This window comes from Ceratotherium simum, chromosome 26 (genome assembly GCF_057802395.1).
Source record: "Ceratotherium simum simum isolate JZ-2026a chromosome 26, ASM5780239v1, whole genome shotgun sequence".
NCBI lineage: Eukaryota > Metazoa > Chordata > Mammalia > Perissodactyla > Rhinocerotidae > Ceratotherium > Ceratotherium simum.
This window is the reverse complement of record NC_141925.1, coordinates 37,105,201-37,117,889: the sequence shown is the minus strand read 5'-3', so window position 1 is coordinate 37,117,889 and position 12,689 is coordinate 37,105,201. Positions and strand designations below refer to the sequence as shown.

The following is a 12,689-nucleotide window of genomic DNA, read 5'->3' as shown; positions in this document are numbered from 1 at the left end:
GCACTGAGGGCACGCGGGCAGCACTATGGGAGCAGGGGCGGCAGACCCTCTGACCTCCAGGCTGGGTGCTGGAGCTGTGCTGAGACTCCTCTCCTCCTCAATTCCGCTGGGGGCTATTTACTCTGTCGCCTGCCTCCCCTCATTGTAAGAAAATGAGGGAAAGTTTAAAGCACCCCAATCAACAGTCATTTGGTAAATGGAGAGATGGAGAAGCCCTTTTCCTTGCCCAGACCTACGTAACTGGCCTGGGAGGAGCCCCTGGAATCGAAATCTCTGTGCCTTCAGACCCCCTCCCGGCCCCTGTGCTTCGGCAACGTGGGGTAGCACACCCCACACTGTGCACACTCAGCCGCTGGCACAGCGCCCGGCCGGGAGCACCGAGTCGCATGGGCAGACTAGAAATCACCGAGGCGTGTGACCTCGCACCACCACTGCAGACGAAAAGGACTTGGCTTTAGTTGAATAAAGTTTGGGTGCTTTATAGCAGATCAGAACCTTGAGTATCAAGTAATTTCCTACTGGAATGTCATTCAGTGGCCCCAGGAGACAGTAATTTATGTTTTGGGCTCTGTACTTGCTGAGGTAAAGGGGAGAGGGAGCCATTTTGCTCTTGAAAGGGAGTTTTGTCCAAATGTGTAACGTCTAATCAGCGAAGGGGATTTTAAATGAATTTCAGCGAGTTGTCTACAGAAGATTAATTTGCAGTTAATTAACATGCTTTATCAATGTGCCCTCAAGGGAAAGACCTAAACCTAATTAAGAAATCAGACTCGTCCTTAGTGAAAGGGAATTGAAGGATTGCCACGGATTAGCGGCAGTCTGGGTCTGGCGGGCACTGTCCACGCCCAGCAGATGGCGCCCTCCTCCCTGAGCTGCCTTCGGCTCCCTCTGCACGGCGTCCGGAACTGCCCAGTTCCCTTATTGCCACTCAGGAAGGCAAGGTCAGCGTTCTAAGGAAGAAGAGCTTCCCCAAAGACCTGGGGAACCTAGGAATAAATCATTAGTGTTTTGAAGAGAGGCCCCGCCCGCTGGGGACTCCCCGAGCCCTTTGTCTCCCAAGTTCCTGCCTAACGCCTGCCGCCTCTTGTCTTTCAGATTCAACGTGTTCAACAGAAGCCATCCCCAACCCAGCTTAAATTATAAATATAGAAAAGAACTTTGTTCAAATCTGCGTGGTGCTTCTCTAGTAAATACTGTACAGATTTTACCATGGAGAACTTTTTTTTTTAGTTTTTACCTTTTCTTAATTACCCTTATTCCAAATGGATGAACACTTTCTACAACTGCTGACCATTGTAAAATACCTTGTATATAAACCACATTGAAAATAACGCCCTGGACTAGAACATCTCAAATGCTGCTTAATCACAGACTCAGGTTGATCACTCGTATTCCATGTAATGCTCCTCCAAGTTAGTTAGACAGCCGGTGCAAGACCAACCGGGAAACCATGGAATTACTAAAAGTACAAACTGACAGTGTGTATATTTAATTTAAAGACTTATTTAAAGATTCACAAGCTCTCAGCGAGACTTTTGAGAGCAGTGTGTTTTCTGTAATGTCTGATACTAGAAACTAATTTGCTTCATATTTTAGTTGTATTCAAGATTTGAAGATGTATTTTATAGACAAGTTCTGTTTTTGAACTTTGTGGAACTATTCCAATCAATTTACCAGTTATGATGAGTATTTACATTATGAATGTATAATCCAAACATTATTTGTAAAGCCTACAGTATGTTTTTATTACATAACACTTTTTTATACAGTGTCTCTTGTCTTGACTATGATATTGGAGTCTGAGTTGTCAGCTTGGTCCCTTAAAGTTTCTAGTTACAGACAAAATCATACTGTGATTTTATTTTTAATATGGATATGCTATCAAACTGTGATACACTTATAATTCACTGGTCCTGCATCAGGAGATGGAGTGGGGAAAACTGTATTTAATACAGTTTGTATCTGAATAATCTGTATGGTTTATACAGTTTGTGTTGTTCAGAAATGTCTAAAGTTTGATCTTTGTTTTTTTAAAGATTAAAAAAGCACTTGCCCCACTGTAAATATACAGCATGTAAAATTTATATAGTATATAAATGGCAGCAAATCAAACATCTTGTGTCTTATTTTTTACTGCTGTTTTCCCCGTCTGCTTACAGACCTTTCTCACTTCCTCCCTCCTGTCGCATTCACTGCCTTAAAACCCCTGAAGGTCAAGCCTCCAGCTCTCCCCCGGCCTGGACGTGCACACAGCACGGAGGGGGTTGCTGGACCTGACAGTCTATTTTAAAGAACCAAGTCTTACACAATCTTAACAGTGTGTTTGATTTTTATTTAGTGAACACAGTATTTGCAATTTGACAGCCATACACCCTCCAATTTTACTATTTACTTTACAACAAAATATCAATATAGGATATTTCTTCATGCAAGTTGTGGGAGTATATACATTGAATAACAAACACTGCAGAAATCAATATATATGTACATTATTTACATATTAACTATTTACTGTAAATAGAAATGTTTTCTAAGAAAAAATAAGAAAATGAGAAATCACAACATGTGGTTTCTGGTCTAGAACAGACCTAACTTCTCGGCAAAGCACATCTATGCAGATATACGCACTTTAACTTTAAAAGTATGCATTGCTTTTTATGAAGCATTAAATGCTGCTTCATCTATAAATAGCTCCTATTTGGATTCAGTTTGGTACCACATTAAACTGCTCAAAAATGTTCTGTGATCCTGAAGACACTGTTGCTTGTCTGGGTCCAGGGTCATCCAATTACACCTCACGTTAACAGGCTGGTGGGGCTGTGGAAGCCGCCGCCTCCCACCCACCAACCCCTTTACTGCCTCTGGTCCCTTGTCTCTGGGAGAAAGCTTGTCTTTGGCCAGAGTTGGAACGACCGATTCAAGGACTGAGCGCAGACATGGGGGTGGGGGGAAGGATGAACATGAACTCGTTGAGGTTCAGGCCACTAGGCCTGCGGCCACAGGCCCGCCTCACACAGCCCCTGAACCTGGTGGGTTTTCTGGACCGGGCCTGCCTGAGGGCTTAGCAGGAGTGACAGTTGTCTGCCTGTCAGCTTAATACTGTCATCACAATGAAACCCGGAATTAGATGATTGCACGTAACACTGATGGCAAGTTAGATTCTAAGCACCATGGCCTTCTGCATCATTCCTGGGGAACTGGCCACCAGGTGGGCGCCTGCACAGATACCCAGAGAAACAGATTCTTACAGTGTCCCTGATGCTCGCTTCTCCCAACCTCACCTGAGGCCAAACCCAAGAGACAGAAAGCCTGGAATCCCCAGGGTCCTCCCTGGGTCAGACAAAGGAGACAGAGACTGGTTTTTCCACGTGAAATACTGATCTAGCAGCCCGCGGGCCATCCTGGCTGGGGGCCGCTTGAGGCGGCGTCAGCAGTGTGTGGTCTGGTGGTCCAGGCAGCTTCTCTGTTTTCATGGAAGACTGGAGGCCAGAGTTGCATATATACCAGTCGCATTTCAAGAATGCCCACTTGCCTTTCTCAAAAACTAAAGTTTCAAATTTGAGGTATCGGTGCAGTAACAAAGCCTAAAAGCTTGGGAATTAACCAAAAAAATCAGTTTGATGCATGTCAGAGAGTCATGGGCTCAGAGCCCTCCGCCGTCTAGTGTGACTTAAAGCTACGTCAAGGTCAGCTGCAGGGGGCCAGGGGCCCACAGCCCACAGGCTCCGCATCAAGGCAAGGCATAGGAACAGGAACTTCTGTGGAAGTCTCCACGGCAGTGCCGACAGGCTGAGGTGTTCCTTTCTAGACTTGCATTTCGCATAGGAGGAGTTAACGACCTCTGCAGGGTGCAAACTCAGGGTGTGCTCGCAGATGGGGCAGGGGGAGGCACCTCGGGGGGGAACAGCCACGTGGGTGAGGGGGTCCGATGTGCTGTATGCAGGGGTCCTGGCAGCGGAAATCAAGCTCCCAATAAAAAGAAAGGCACCTGCCCCTGGCCCTGTCCTGAGGAACAGCAGCGTCTTGTCCCAGCCCAGAGCCCCTCGGCCTCGCCCACGTGTGCCCCTCGGTCTGGTTCTGTGATGCGCTGGCCCGAGAGGCAGCCTCCCTTCAGCAAACATACTGAGCACCGACCGTAAGCCAGTGGCAACCCGCCCACCTCCCAGTCGTGGATCTTCACAAGTTCCACCACCAGCAGATACTTGGGGTTTTAAACTATTTACAGAAAATCCTAAGTGCCACCCATCTTCCTCCCACAGCTTGAGCTCTCCCTCCTCACAATGGGAGATTAAATCTCTGAAAACACGGAATAAGATTATTTCTAATTACCTATCTTTCTATACATTACATTAAGAAATCTGGTCAAATTATTATCAGGTCAGTAAAATAAGCGTTCATTTTGCCAAAAGGTTTTAAACAGTGAAGACAGTGGTCAAAAGCCAGTCTGGACCACGTGTTCAGTTGAACCATAAAACTGCTGTTTGTGGGGGGTCAAAACCAGTCAAATATTAGCAGTTTCATCTGGTTCAACATCTAGACTACCTGTGCTGGGAGTCAATTACAGGATAAACACCCAAAACCATAATTTGTATTTTAATGATTTGCCTTTTTAGAAAGTATGTGTGGGGCCACAAAGTCTGAGCTGGTGCGAGGTCCCGGGGACCTGGACACCTGGAGCCATGGCCCTGCCCAGTGCGTGTCGCCCTCACGGACATGGGGCACCTCGCTCCATCAGGAGCCATGAGGGCGCCCCACGCTCACAGGAAGGCCCCACACAGCACCTGCCCCGCCCCGGCCCGCCCGCCTCTGGCGCTGCATACATGTGTATATATAGCATTTTTTTCAGTGCACAGTACATACTTGTGTCCAGGAGTTAAACTTATAGCTGCCATTCTAAAAATACTACTGTTAGAAAGTATCTCTCATAATAATTTCAGAATATAAAAAGGCATATAAAAGCTATAATCGTATACATCTGAGGAAAAAAACTCTGAATAAAAAAGTGGTAGCTTTTCCTTTCCTGCTTTGCTATACATCGGCGGCTTCTAGAATGGTCAGCACCGCCACGATGAGCACACGTGGCACCACTGGTGGGAGCGAGGCTCCCTGCGGCGGAACCGACCCGGAGTCAGAGTCCCGGGCGGCGACTGCGAGGAGGGCGGCGGCGGACATCTGCTGCGGGCGGGCGGGCGGGCGGGCGGCTCGGCGAGAAGGGAGGGCTCCGGGCGCTCACCGGCTGATGACATCCCAGACGCGCTCCTGCGGCCTCGGGGCGACCCCAGAGCAGTGGCCCCCGTGAAGCCGCGAGCACTGCCTCCCGAGACGCCCACGGGGTCCAGGGCGTCCCGGGGAGGGCCCAGTCCCTCTCTGCTGTGGGATTTTGGTTCTTTCTTTTACCTGTTCAGGCCAGGAAAGCTCTATTTTTTATTGGCAATCCTCCTTTTCCGTGTGGCCAACATGTCATAGAAAGGATCCCTACTGATGCTCGCTCTGGGGAAAAAAAGAAAAAGTCTGGGTTAGGTTGGCGTGTGGGCCCTCCCGCCCCGGAAGGGAGGCGGGAGGAGCAGAGCGGCGGCTCCGCGTGTCTGCAGGCAGCGGGCTCAGTTCTCGCACGCACAAGCACAGGCGCGCGTGTGGACACGCATCTTCTCTCAGTCTCTAACTGCACCGTCCCCAGACAACGGACCCGGAGGCCCGGGCTCTGAGCCTCCACACACCTGATGGACTTCATCCACTCCTCCTTCTCCTCGGGGCTCGGCGCGGAGATGCGGTACACCACGTGGTTGCCCTCCACCACCCGGCCGTCAGCCTCCGTCTTACAGGCTTTGATGACCTGCCCTTTGTGGCTGGGGTTATAAAGCTCGAAGCAGTTCTGGTGGAGACAGGGAGAGGGGTCGTCACTCCCCGCCGGGGCCCCAGCGAGTGAGGCTCCAAGCCGGCTGGGAGGAGAGAAGTTGCAAGGGAGAGCCGGCTTACGGGTTTCCGGGGGTCCTCGACCTCCCTGATGCTGAGGTTCTCCAGCGGGATGATGCCCCTGGGCTCCTTGTCCTAGGAGAGAAGAGCCACGGCGCCCCCTCAGCTCGAGGCCGCAGGGCGCGCGCAGCCCGCCGCCCGCCCACTCACCGTGGTGTACTCGAAGTAGTACAGGCAGTTGTCGGTCAGGATGAACCACCGCCGCTTCCAGGTCTTCACGCGCCCCCCTGAAAGCAGAGGCCTCGAGGGTCAGCGCGGGGCGGGCGGGGGTCTGCAGCCCCGAAGGGCGGGGCCCGGCCCTACACTAATTCCTGGAGTTTTAGAAACGCCAAGCTTCGCTTTACGTTTCCTTCCTCGTGAAAATTCCAACCTTCCACCCAACACTCAGCCAAGCCCTGGGCAGGCCGCGTGGCCTGGGCACTCGGGCCTCTCGCCGCCTGGCGACCCGTGGGCGCACGGCTGCGGGGCCCCGCATGCACCACCCCCACCCCAGGCCTGCCCCGCGCCCTCTCCACGGCCAGCTAGATAACTCAGTCGCTTCCCAAATCTGCTTCCTGGAAGAGTTAGTGGTGATGAATGGGCTCAGTCTCCCCACATGGAAATGACAGGAGGATGAAGTCAGCGCGCTCCGGCCTGCCTGGGACTTAATCCCGTTACTGCCGCCCTTATCACATTACTGAGCACTCTGGGCGGCCCTGGGATCCATCAAAACCTATTACTCCTTGGCCCAGGGAATTATTAGATTGAATTAAGCTCTTAACAAGATCTGGGACCCGCATGGACGGACACACACACACACACACACACACACACACACACACAGCCTGTCTGCATTTGCTCGCCTCTCACGACAGAACACAGTCTTTTTACCCTTAAATATTCAGCAGAGACAAACTGGCTTCAATTTCTAGCCCTGTGTTTCTGACATGAAGTTTTTTTGGAAAAAAAAAAAAAGAAAAAGAAAAACATGCACATGGTAACAGAGTCAAGCGACACAAGGGCACAAGGTCAGAGGCCTCTCCCTGCCCCATGGCTCCCCAACGTGACCGTGGTGACATTCAGGGGTGAGCTTGCCAACCTTTCTCTGCAACATGTAAGCAGGTGAGTGTCGTCAGGGCTGAGGGGTCACAGACCCCGTCACCACACAGACGCGTGGAGACAGGATGAGGGAAGGTCACGTGGGTCACAGGGGGACATGAAGGGACATTTGTCGGCCCTCAGGTCATCCCAGGGCTGAGGCACGAGGGTTCCCTGACCTCTGATGTTTGCAGAGATCCAGGCGGGGGAGACACCTGGCTTCGGGGAGGGAGGGAGGGAGCCCCGGCTGCTGGGATTTGGCACCACTGGATGGGCCCTCAGAGACCCCTCTGGGGACCCCCACCCCCACCCCCGCCTCACTGATGCTTCCTCCTTTTTTTTTTCTTGGTGAGAAAGATTAGCCCTGAGCTAACATCTGTTGCCAATCCTCCTCTTTTTGCTGAAGAAGATTAGCTCTGAGCTAACATCCATGCCCATCTTTCTCCACTTTATATGTGGGATGCTGCCACAGCATGGCTTGACAAGCAGTGCGTCGGTCCACGCCCAGGATCCGAACCTGTGACCCCTGGGCCGCCTAAGTGGAGCATGTAAACTTAACCACTGCAGCACCCGGGTGGCCCCATCCTTCCTCCTTTTGATGGCCTCAGGCAGCCCGAACCAGGAGCCTCGGCATGCTGAGAAGGAAAGTCCAGGCGCATCTCCCCTCTTCCTGACTTCCCCTGGGCTCCCCCACCTCACTTCCAGCCCTTGTCAGAAGGGTCTGACCATGTGCTTCTCCAAAATTCCTGCTGCACCCGTCTTGGCCCTAGACCGTAGCCCAGCCCCCCAGCTCGTGCCTTTGTGCCCCAGGGCCTTTGCTCAAGCTGCTCCTGAGCCTGGAGCCACATCCCCACCCCCCAACATATCTCTAACCCCAGAGCTGGGCTCTTGCTCTCCAAACCCCTGTGTGCAGCTTCACCAGGGCTCTCTCAGCATTCCACTGGAATCCTCTACTCTCCACTGGACGGGGCCTCTTATTTGTTCCCTTTAGGACCCAGAACAGGGCCAGGCGTCAGCAGCCCACAGGGCACATGGTGATCCTGGTCTCAGCTGGGCTTCATTCCCCCACCTCCACTGAAGCATTACAGGGAGGCCCAAGTTCACATGGAGGGGGCCCAGGAGACCCTCGGGGCAACTCTGCCTTGTCCCCAAGTCCTCCAGGGAGAGGGGACAGTGCTGATTCTCCCCAGGCACGTCCCCTCAGCCCCGAGCCACTGTGAAGGAGTCACTGACAACTCCCTCCGCCTCCCTCCACTGCAGCCTTTCCCCAGCTGCCCTGGTGCTGGGCCAGGACGCCCTCCTGCCCCACGCCAGCCCCACGGCTGCCCCAAACAGCAGCCTGAGGCATCTTCTGAAAAAATAAACTGATCCCACCTCTCACTGCCTGAAGCCCCCAAAGGTTCCCAATCCCCCAGCCTAAGAGCCAAACCCCTCAGACGGCCTCCAAGGCCTCCTCCTGGCTCTCGTCTCCGGGCCCTGGCCCTTCCGTTCAGCCACCACGCTGGCCTGAGCCTTGACACTCCTCCCAGCACCTTCCCGCCACTAAGTTCCACTAGCAATTTCTCAGAGTGTCTTCCCAGGAGCCCTGCGTGTCCGTCTGTCCAGCGCCTGCTCTTCCCTCGGTGTTCCTGTCACTGGGTGGCCGCCTGTGTGTTCTGCTCGCCCGCAGGCCCCATGCCTATCACCAACCCTGGATCGCCAGCTGCCAGGAGAGGTGGCTTTGCCAGGAAGGCCTCTCGGCTCTGCACCTGGGCTCCTGGCCCACAGCTCCCGAGTTCAGGGGCACGTCTCGGGGAGCCCAAGTCTGGTCCAGGTCTCGGGGCCAGGGGAGCCTTGCAGGCCAGGGGCTGCGGGCATCTAGATTGAGGCCCCTGAGTCCACCCCGGGTCCCCTTTCAGCTCCGCGGGTGAGCCCAGCAAGGGCCAGGGGGTCAGGCCCTTGGTGTCAGAGCCACAGCAGGTTCTGCGGCAGGGAGACCGAGAGGCTCAGCTCACGCATGTGCTTCTGGCTGAGCTTCAGGAGACAGGGACACACCCACAGCCCTCGTGCCTGCAGAAAGGAGCCCGGCTTCTCCATGTGCTCTTTGCACAGTTCCCGCTATTTTCATGGCTGTTACCAGGCACATGCCTGCATACACACCTAACACACCCACAAAGAGTACACACACACACACCTGCAACATGTACTTTTTTACGCATGACAGCTCAACTCTGACCCACATTCCTATCTGTTTTTAATACAACTGATTTGTTCTCAAAACTCAGTGACTGCTGTATTGTAAGGTTTTCCCTGATGACCATTAAGCGACACCAACGCTCCTACGCTCCCGCAAAGCACCCAAGCCTTGCGAAGGGCCACCTGCCCTAAGACTAAATCTACGATGAGAAACAACTAAGCAAGTCACACTGCGATTCCCTTTTCTATCTGAGCAGGTGCGTGGAGCACATGTTCTGTTCTCTACGCCTGTCTCATGCCCCCAGCCACGCACCTCTGTGTCCAGGCCCGTGTCCGTCCTGTGCTAGGGGGGTGCCTGGAGCTGAGGGCAGGGACCACGCCCAGGGCCGACAATGCCTCTTCAGCATCCACTTCCAGCAGATTTCCTGCCTCCCTGTCCTCAGAGACTGACATCCCCAGTCTCTGGTGGCCAAGCCATCCTCAAACCTGTTGGGAGGAGGACTGTGGGCAGAGGGTCTCCGGGCACCTGGGCTGGTGCTGCTAGGCAGGGCGGGAGCCCTGAAGACAGCAGCCCACTGGGAACCCACGCTCTGCACAGGAATAGCTCTGAGGACAGAGTGGATACAGAGGCTGCTGGGCACGAGAGGCAGTGGCGGCCTTGCTGAGGCTCTCGGGCCACAGCTCCCGGTCATCACCAGGCCAGCGGGCTCGAGGTCTGAGCAGCACCAGCATCACTAGCTTTGTGGCCGCCAACGAGAACACCAGCACTGGGACCCCCCTTCACACAGACACGTGCAGGAGCTGTAGGAGCACAGAAGGAGCAGACCCAAGGCCCCCCGCTGTCCCCCGTGCCAAGGCCACATCTAGCTGCCTCTGGCTACTCAGGCCCTCACCAGGGCCAGCCAGCTCTGCAGCTCCTAGGAGTGCTCTGTGCACTGATTTCTAGGCCCACTTATCTGCTCAGCCAGAAAACAGGCTGGAAAAGAAGCCACTGGACCTTCATTTCCCTCACTCTGTTCTGTCTTGAGAGCCAGCCGCAGCCCCACTGGCTGCCAGGCGGGCCTGCACTGTCCCCGTCCCGAGAGGGGCACTTGCTGGCAATGCAGGAACGGGAAGGCCCACGTGCAACTGCTGGTATTGTGGCTGCACCCTCTGCCCTCACCCAGGACCACAGGTGTGACGTCATCTCCCGGGTTACTCAGGCACTCAAGTCCAAGGCTATGGTTCTGGGCTTTTAGGCAAAGATCCAGAACTCTCCCAAACCTCAGCATGGCCAGAAAAAAACAGAGCAAGACCCCAAATTGTAACAGCAGACCTGTGGCGCACACCCCCACGCCTGCTACACTGTCACCATGCCCGTGTCTCCTCCCCTCAATTAAAAACACAAAATCACCAGAATTCTCATAGGCCTCAGTGTCTTACAATCTGTTCTCAAAGTGCCTGGATGATACACAGTTGTCACATCTCACAGGCTCTAATGTCACAGTAAAGCAAAAATCCCAACCCCCTAGAGTCAAAAAACCCCTACCAATACCTAGAATTGCCTAGAAAACCAAAAGGCTATTCTACTTCATTCTCAATGGCTTGGAAGCCTGTACAATGCGTGTGGACTGGCTCCACAGGTGATATAAACATGCGCAGCTGGGTTAGTATGAGGGGCGACTGGTGAGACTGCAGGAAGGCAGCCGGCTATTAGCCACCTCACTGCTGCCCCTACAGACAGAGGAGCGAGCCTGTTCCCACACAGCATTCCCATGCGCCCATGCGCCTCTGGTCCCGGGAGCAGAAAGGTTGGCCTTCTGGCCACTCCTCGCCCAGCCACGCAGTGTGGGTGTCGCATTCTCTGCACCCTGCATGACGCTAACCCCAGCAAGTCCAAAGCCACATGGGTCAGATGAATGGCAGCCACAAATCAGAGCTTCACACGAACCAACGGAGGAGAGAAACCGAGAGAGGAATGAGCAGCTGGGGAAGGGCAGGAAGCCACTGGGTACGTACCTCCTAACGCAGAACAAGCAGGGACAGCCCGTCACAGAACAGAAAGGTGGGAGCCACAGGCAGAAGGGAAACAATAAGAAGGCACATTTAAACCACTCATCAAAAATCAGCCACACCAAACCAACAGAAAGGCACGCAGGTTCTCAGAGGCCAGTGCACCTGCTTTTTGTACCGAAAACTGCCTTGGGTTTATCTAGACACTAACTGAGCAGTTTTCTGGGAGGTTCGTGCAGCCCAGGCGTCCTTCTCGGCCACAGACACTGACAGGATCGCCTCGTTCAGACAGGGCACGATTCAAAGCAGCAGCCAGCGAGTCTGGGACGGGCGGCCAGCCGCCGAGAGCGGATTTTGGCCTCTCGCATTCTTGGTAACGTTCCCGCCTTTGGTCAGGGGCCTTCGCTGGGAGGAGCGCGGAAGGCACTGGGCGGGAGCTGGTGCCCTGGGCTGGGGGCAAGGAGCGCGGTCCCGCCCCGCCAGCCGCCACTCACCCAGCTTCAGGAGCCAGCCCTCGCGGTCGGGGTTGAAGAAGGTGTGCGTCAGGTCATTGCCGTCGTCCTCCGGGATCTTAAATGGCTCGTTCTTGATGCTCTCGTACAAGTTCTGCGAGGAGGAAAAGTGACGGCCCACTGAGGAGAGACGACCCGTCCTTCCCTCCCTGCCAAGTGGAAAAGCAGCATCAGGCCCAGCGGGACCAGGGAGGCCACGGGGCTCTCTAAAGACACTTTAAAATAAATGAACGGGCACTGCCCAAGGTCATGGGCAGAATGTGACACTCCTGAGCGCCAAGGACAAGTTAAGGGCCAGAGAGGAGGAGGGAGAAGGCTAGGACACAGCAGGAAGCAGGCCGGGAGCAGCTCACCCTCAGCAGCTCCTCTGGGAGGTCCCCTCCCTCATTGATGCCCCTGTTCATGGTGATGAACCGCTCGGCCGTGGGCTTGTCCCGCACGTTGTGGTTATGGAGGCTGGTGTTGAGCATGATGATGGCGAACGACAGCACGTAGCACGTGTCTGAAAGAGGTCAGAGGGCGGCAGGGAGCGCTCAGGGCCTGTGAAGCCGAGAAGCTGGTCTAGAATTTCTATGTAAGAGGCAGATCCATGCGTGTGGGTGGCACGGCCCTGGGGATGCCTGAGTGGGCAGAGGGGGCCTGGCTGCCGTCCCGGCTCAGAGCAGGCAGGTCCACGACACAAACCCTGGGGCTCTGACAAGGGGCCGGGGCCGCAGCTCTGTCACTGACCTGTGGACTGGAAGACGCCGGGGTTACACAGGCAGTAGCGTGATGCGAACGCCTCCATCATGCGGTCAATTTTCTGAGCCTCCCCGGGAAGTCTGAAGCTCCACAAGAACTGCCTGCAGAGAAACGAACCCAGGGAATGAGCGTGTTTCCACGGCCCCAGCCTCACGTGCCCGGCCCCAGGGAGGACACCACGTGCACGGAGCAGGTGTGCAGTCGGTGCAGGTGATGCCT

At 54.5% G+C, this 12,689-nt stretch overlaps 2 protein-coding genes across 7 annotated transcripts in view; one reads left to right on the top strand and one right to left on the bottom strand.

The window, feature by feature from the left end:
- Positions 1-2,132, top strand: part of USP42 (ubiquitin specific peptidase 42) — a 42,779-nt gene extending 40,647 nt beyond the window's left edge. For 3 of the 4 annotated variants that reach the window (XR_015548612.1, XR_015548610.1, XR_015548611.1), the window contains one exon: positions 1,096-2,132. The gene's annotated coding sequence lies outside the window, so the exon portion shown is untranslated. The remainder of the gene's footprint in view (positions 1-1,095) is intronic. The other variant, XM_087417534.1, reaches the window with a different exon arrangement.
- A 179-nt stretch (positions 2,133-2,311) lies between these two features.
- CYTH3 (cytohesin 3) overlaps positions 2,312-12,689 on the bottom strand; it is a 96,441-nt gene continuing 86,063 nt past the window's right edge. For all 3 annotated transcript variants that reach the window (XM_087417536.1, XM_087417535.1, XM_087417537.1), the window contains 7 exons: positions 12,459-12,571; positions 12,083-12,231; positions 11,712-11,823; positions 6,124-6,200; positions 5,977-6,048; positions 5,718-5,872; positions 2,312-5,490 (listed from right to left, as the gene is read on the bottom strand). In XM_087417536.1, the coding sequence (XP_087273662.1) occupies positions 5,418-5,490; positions 5,718-5,872; positions 5,977-6,048; positions 6,124-6,200; positions 11,712-11,823; positions 12,083-12,231; positions 12,459-12,571 (751 nt within the window). In that variant the 3' untranslated portion in view covers positions 2,312-5,417. The remainder of the gene's footprint in view (positions 5,491-5,717; positions 5,873-5,976; positions 6,049-6,123; positions 6,201-11,711; positions 11,824-12,082; positions 12,232-12,458; positions 12,572-12,689) is intronic.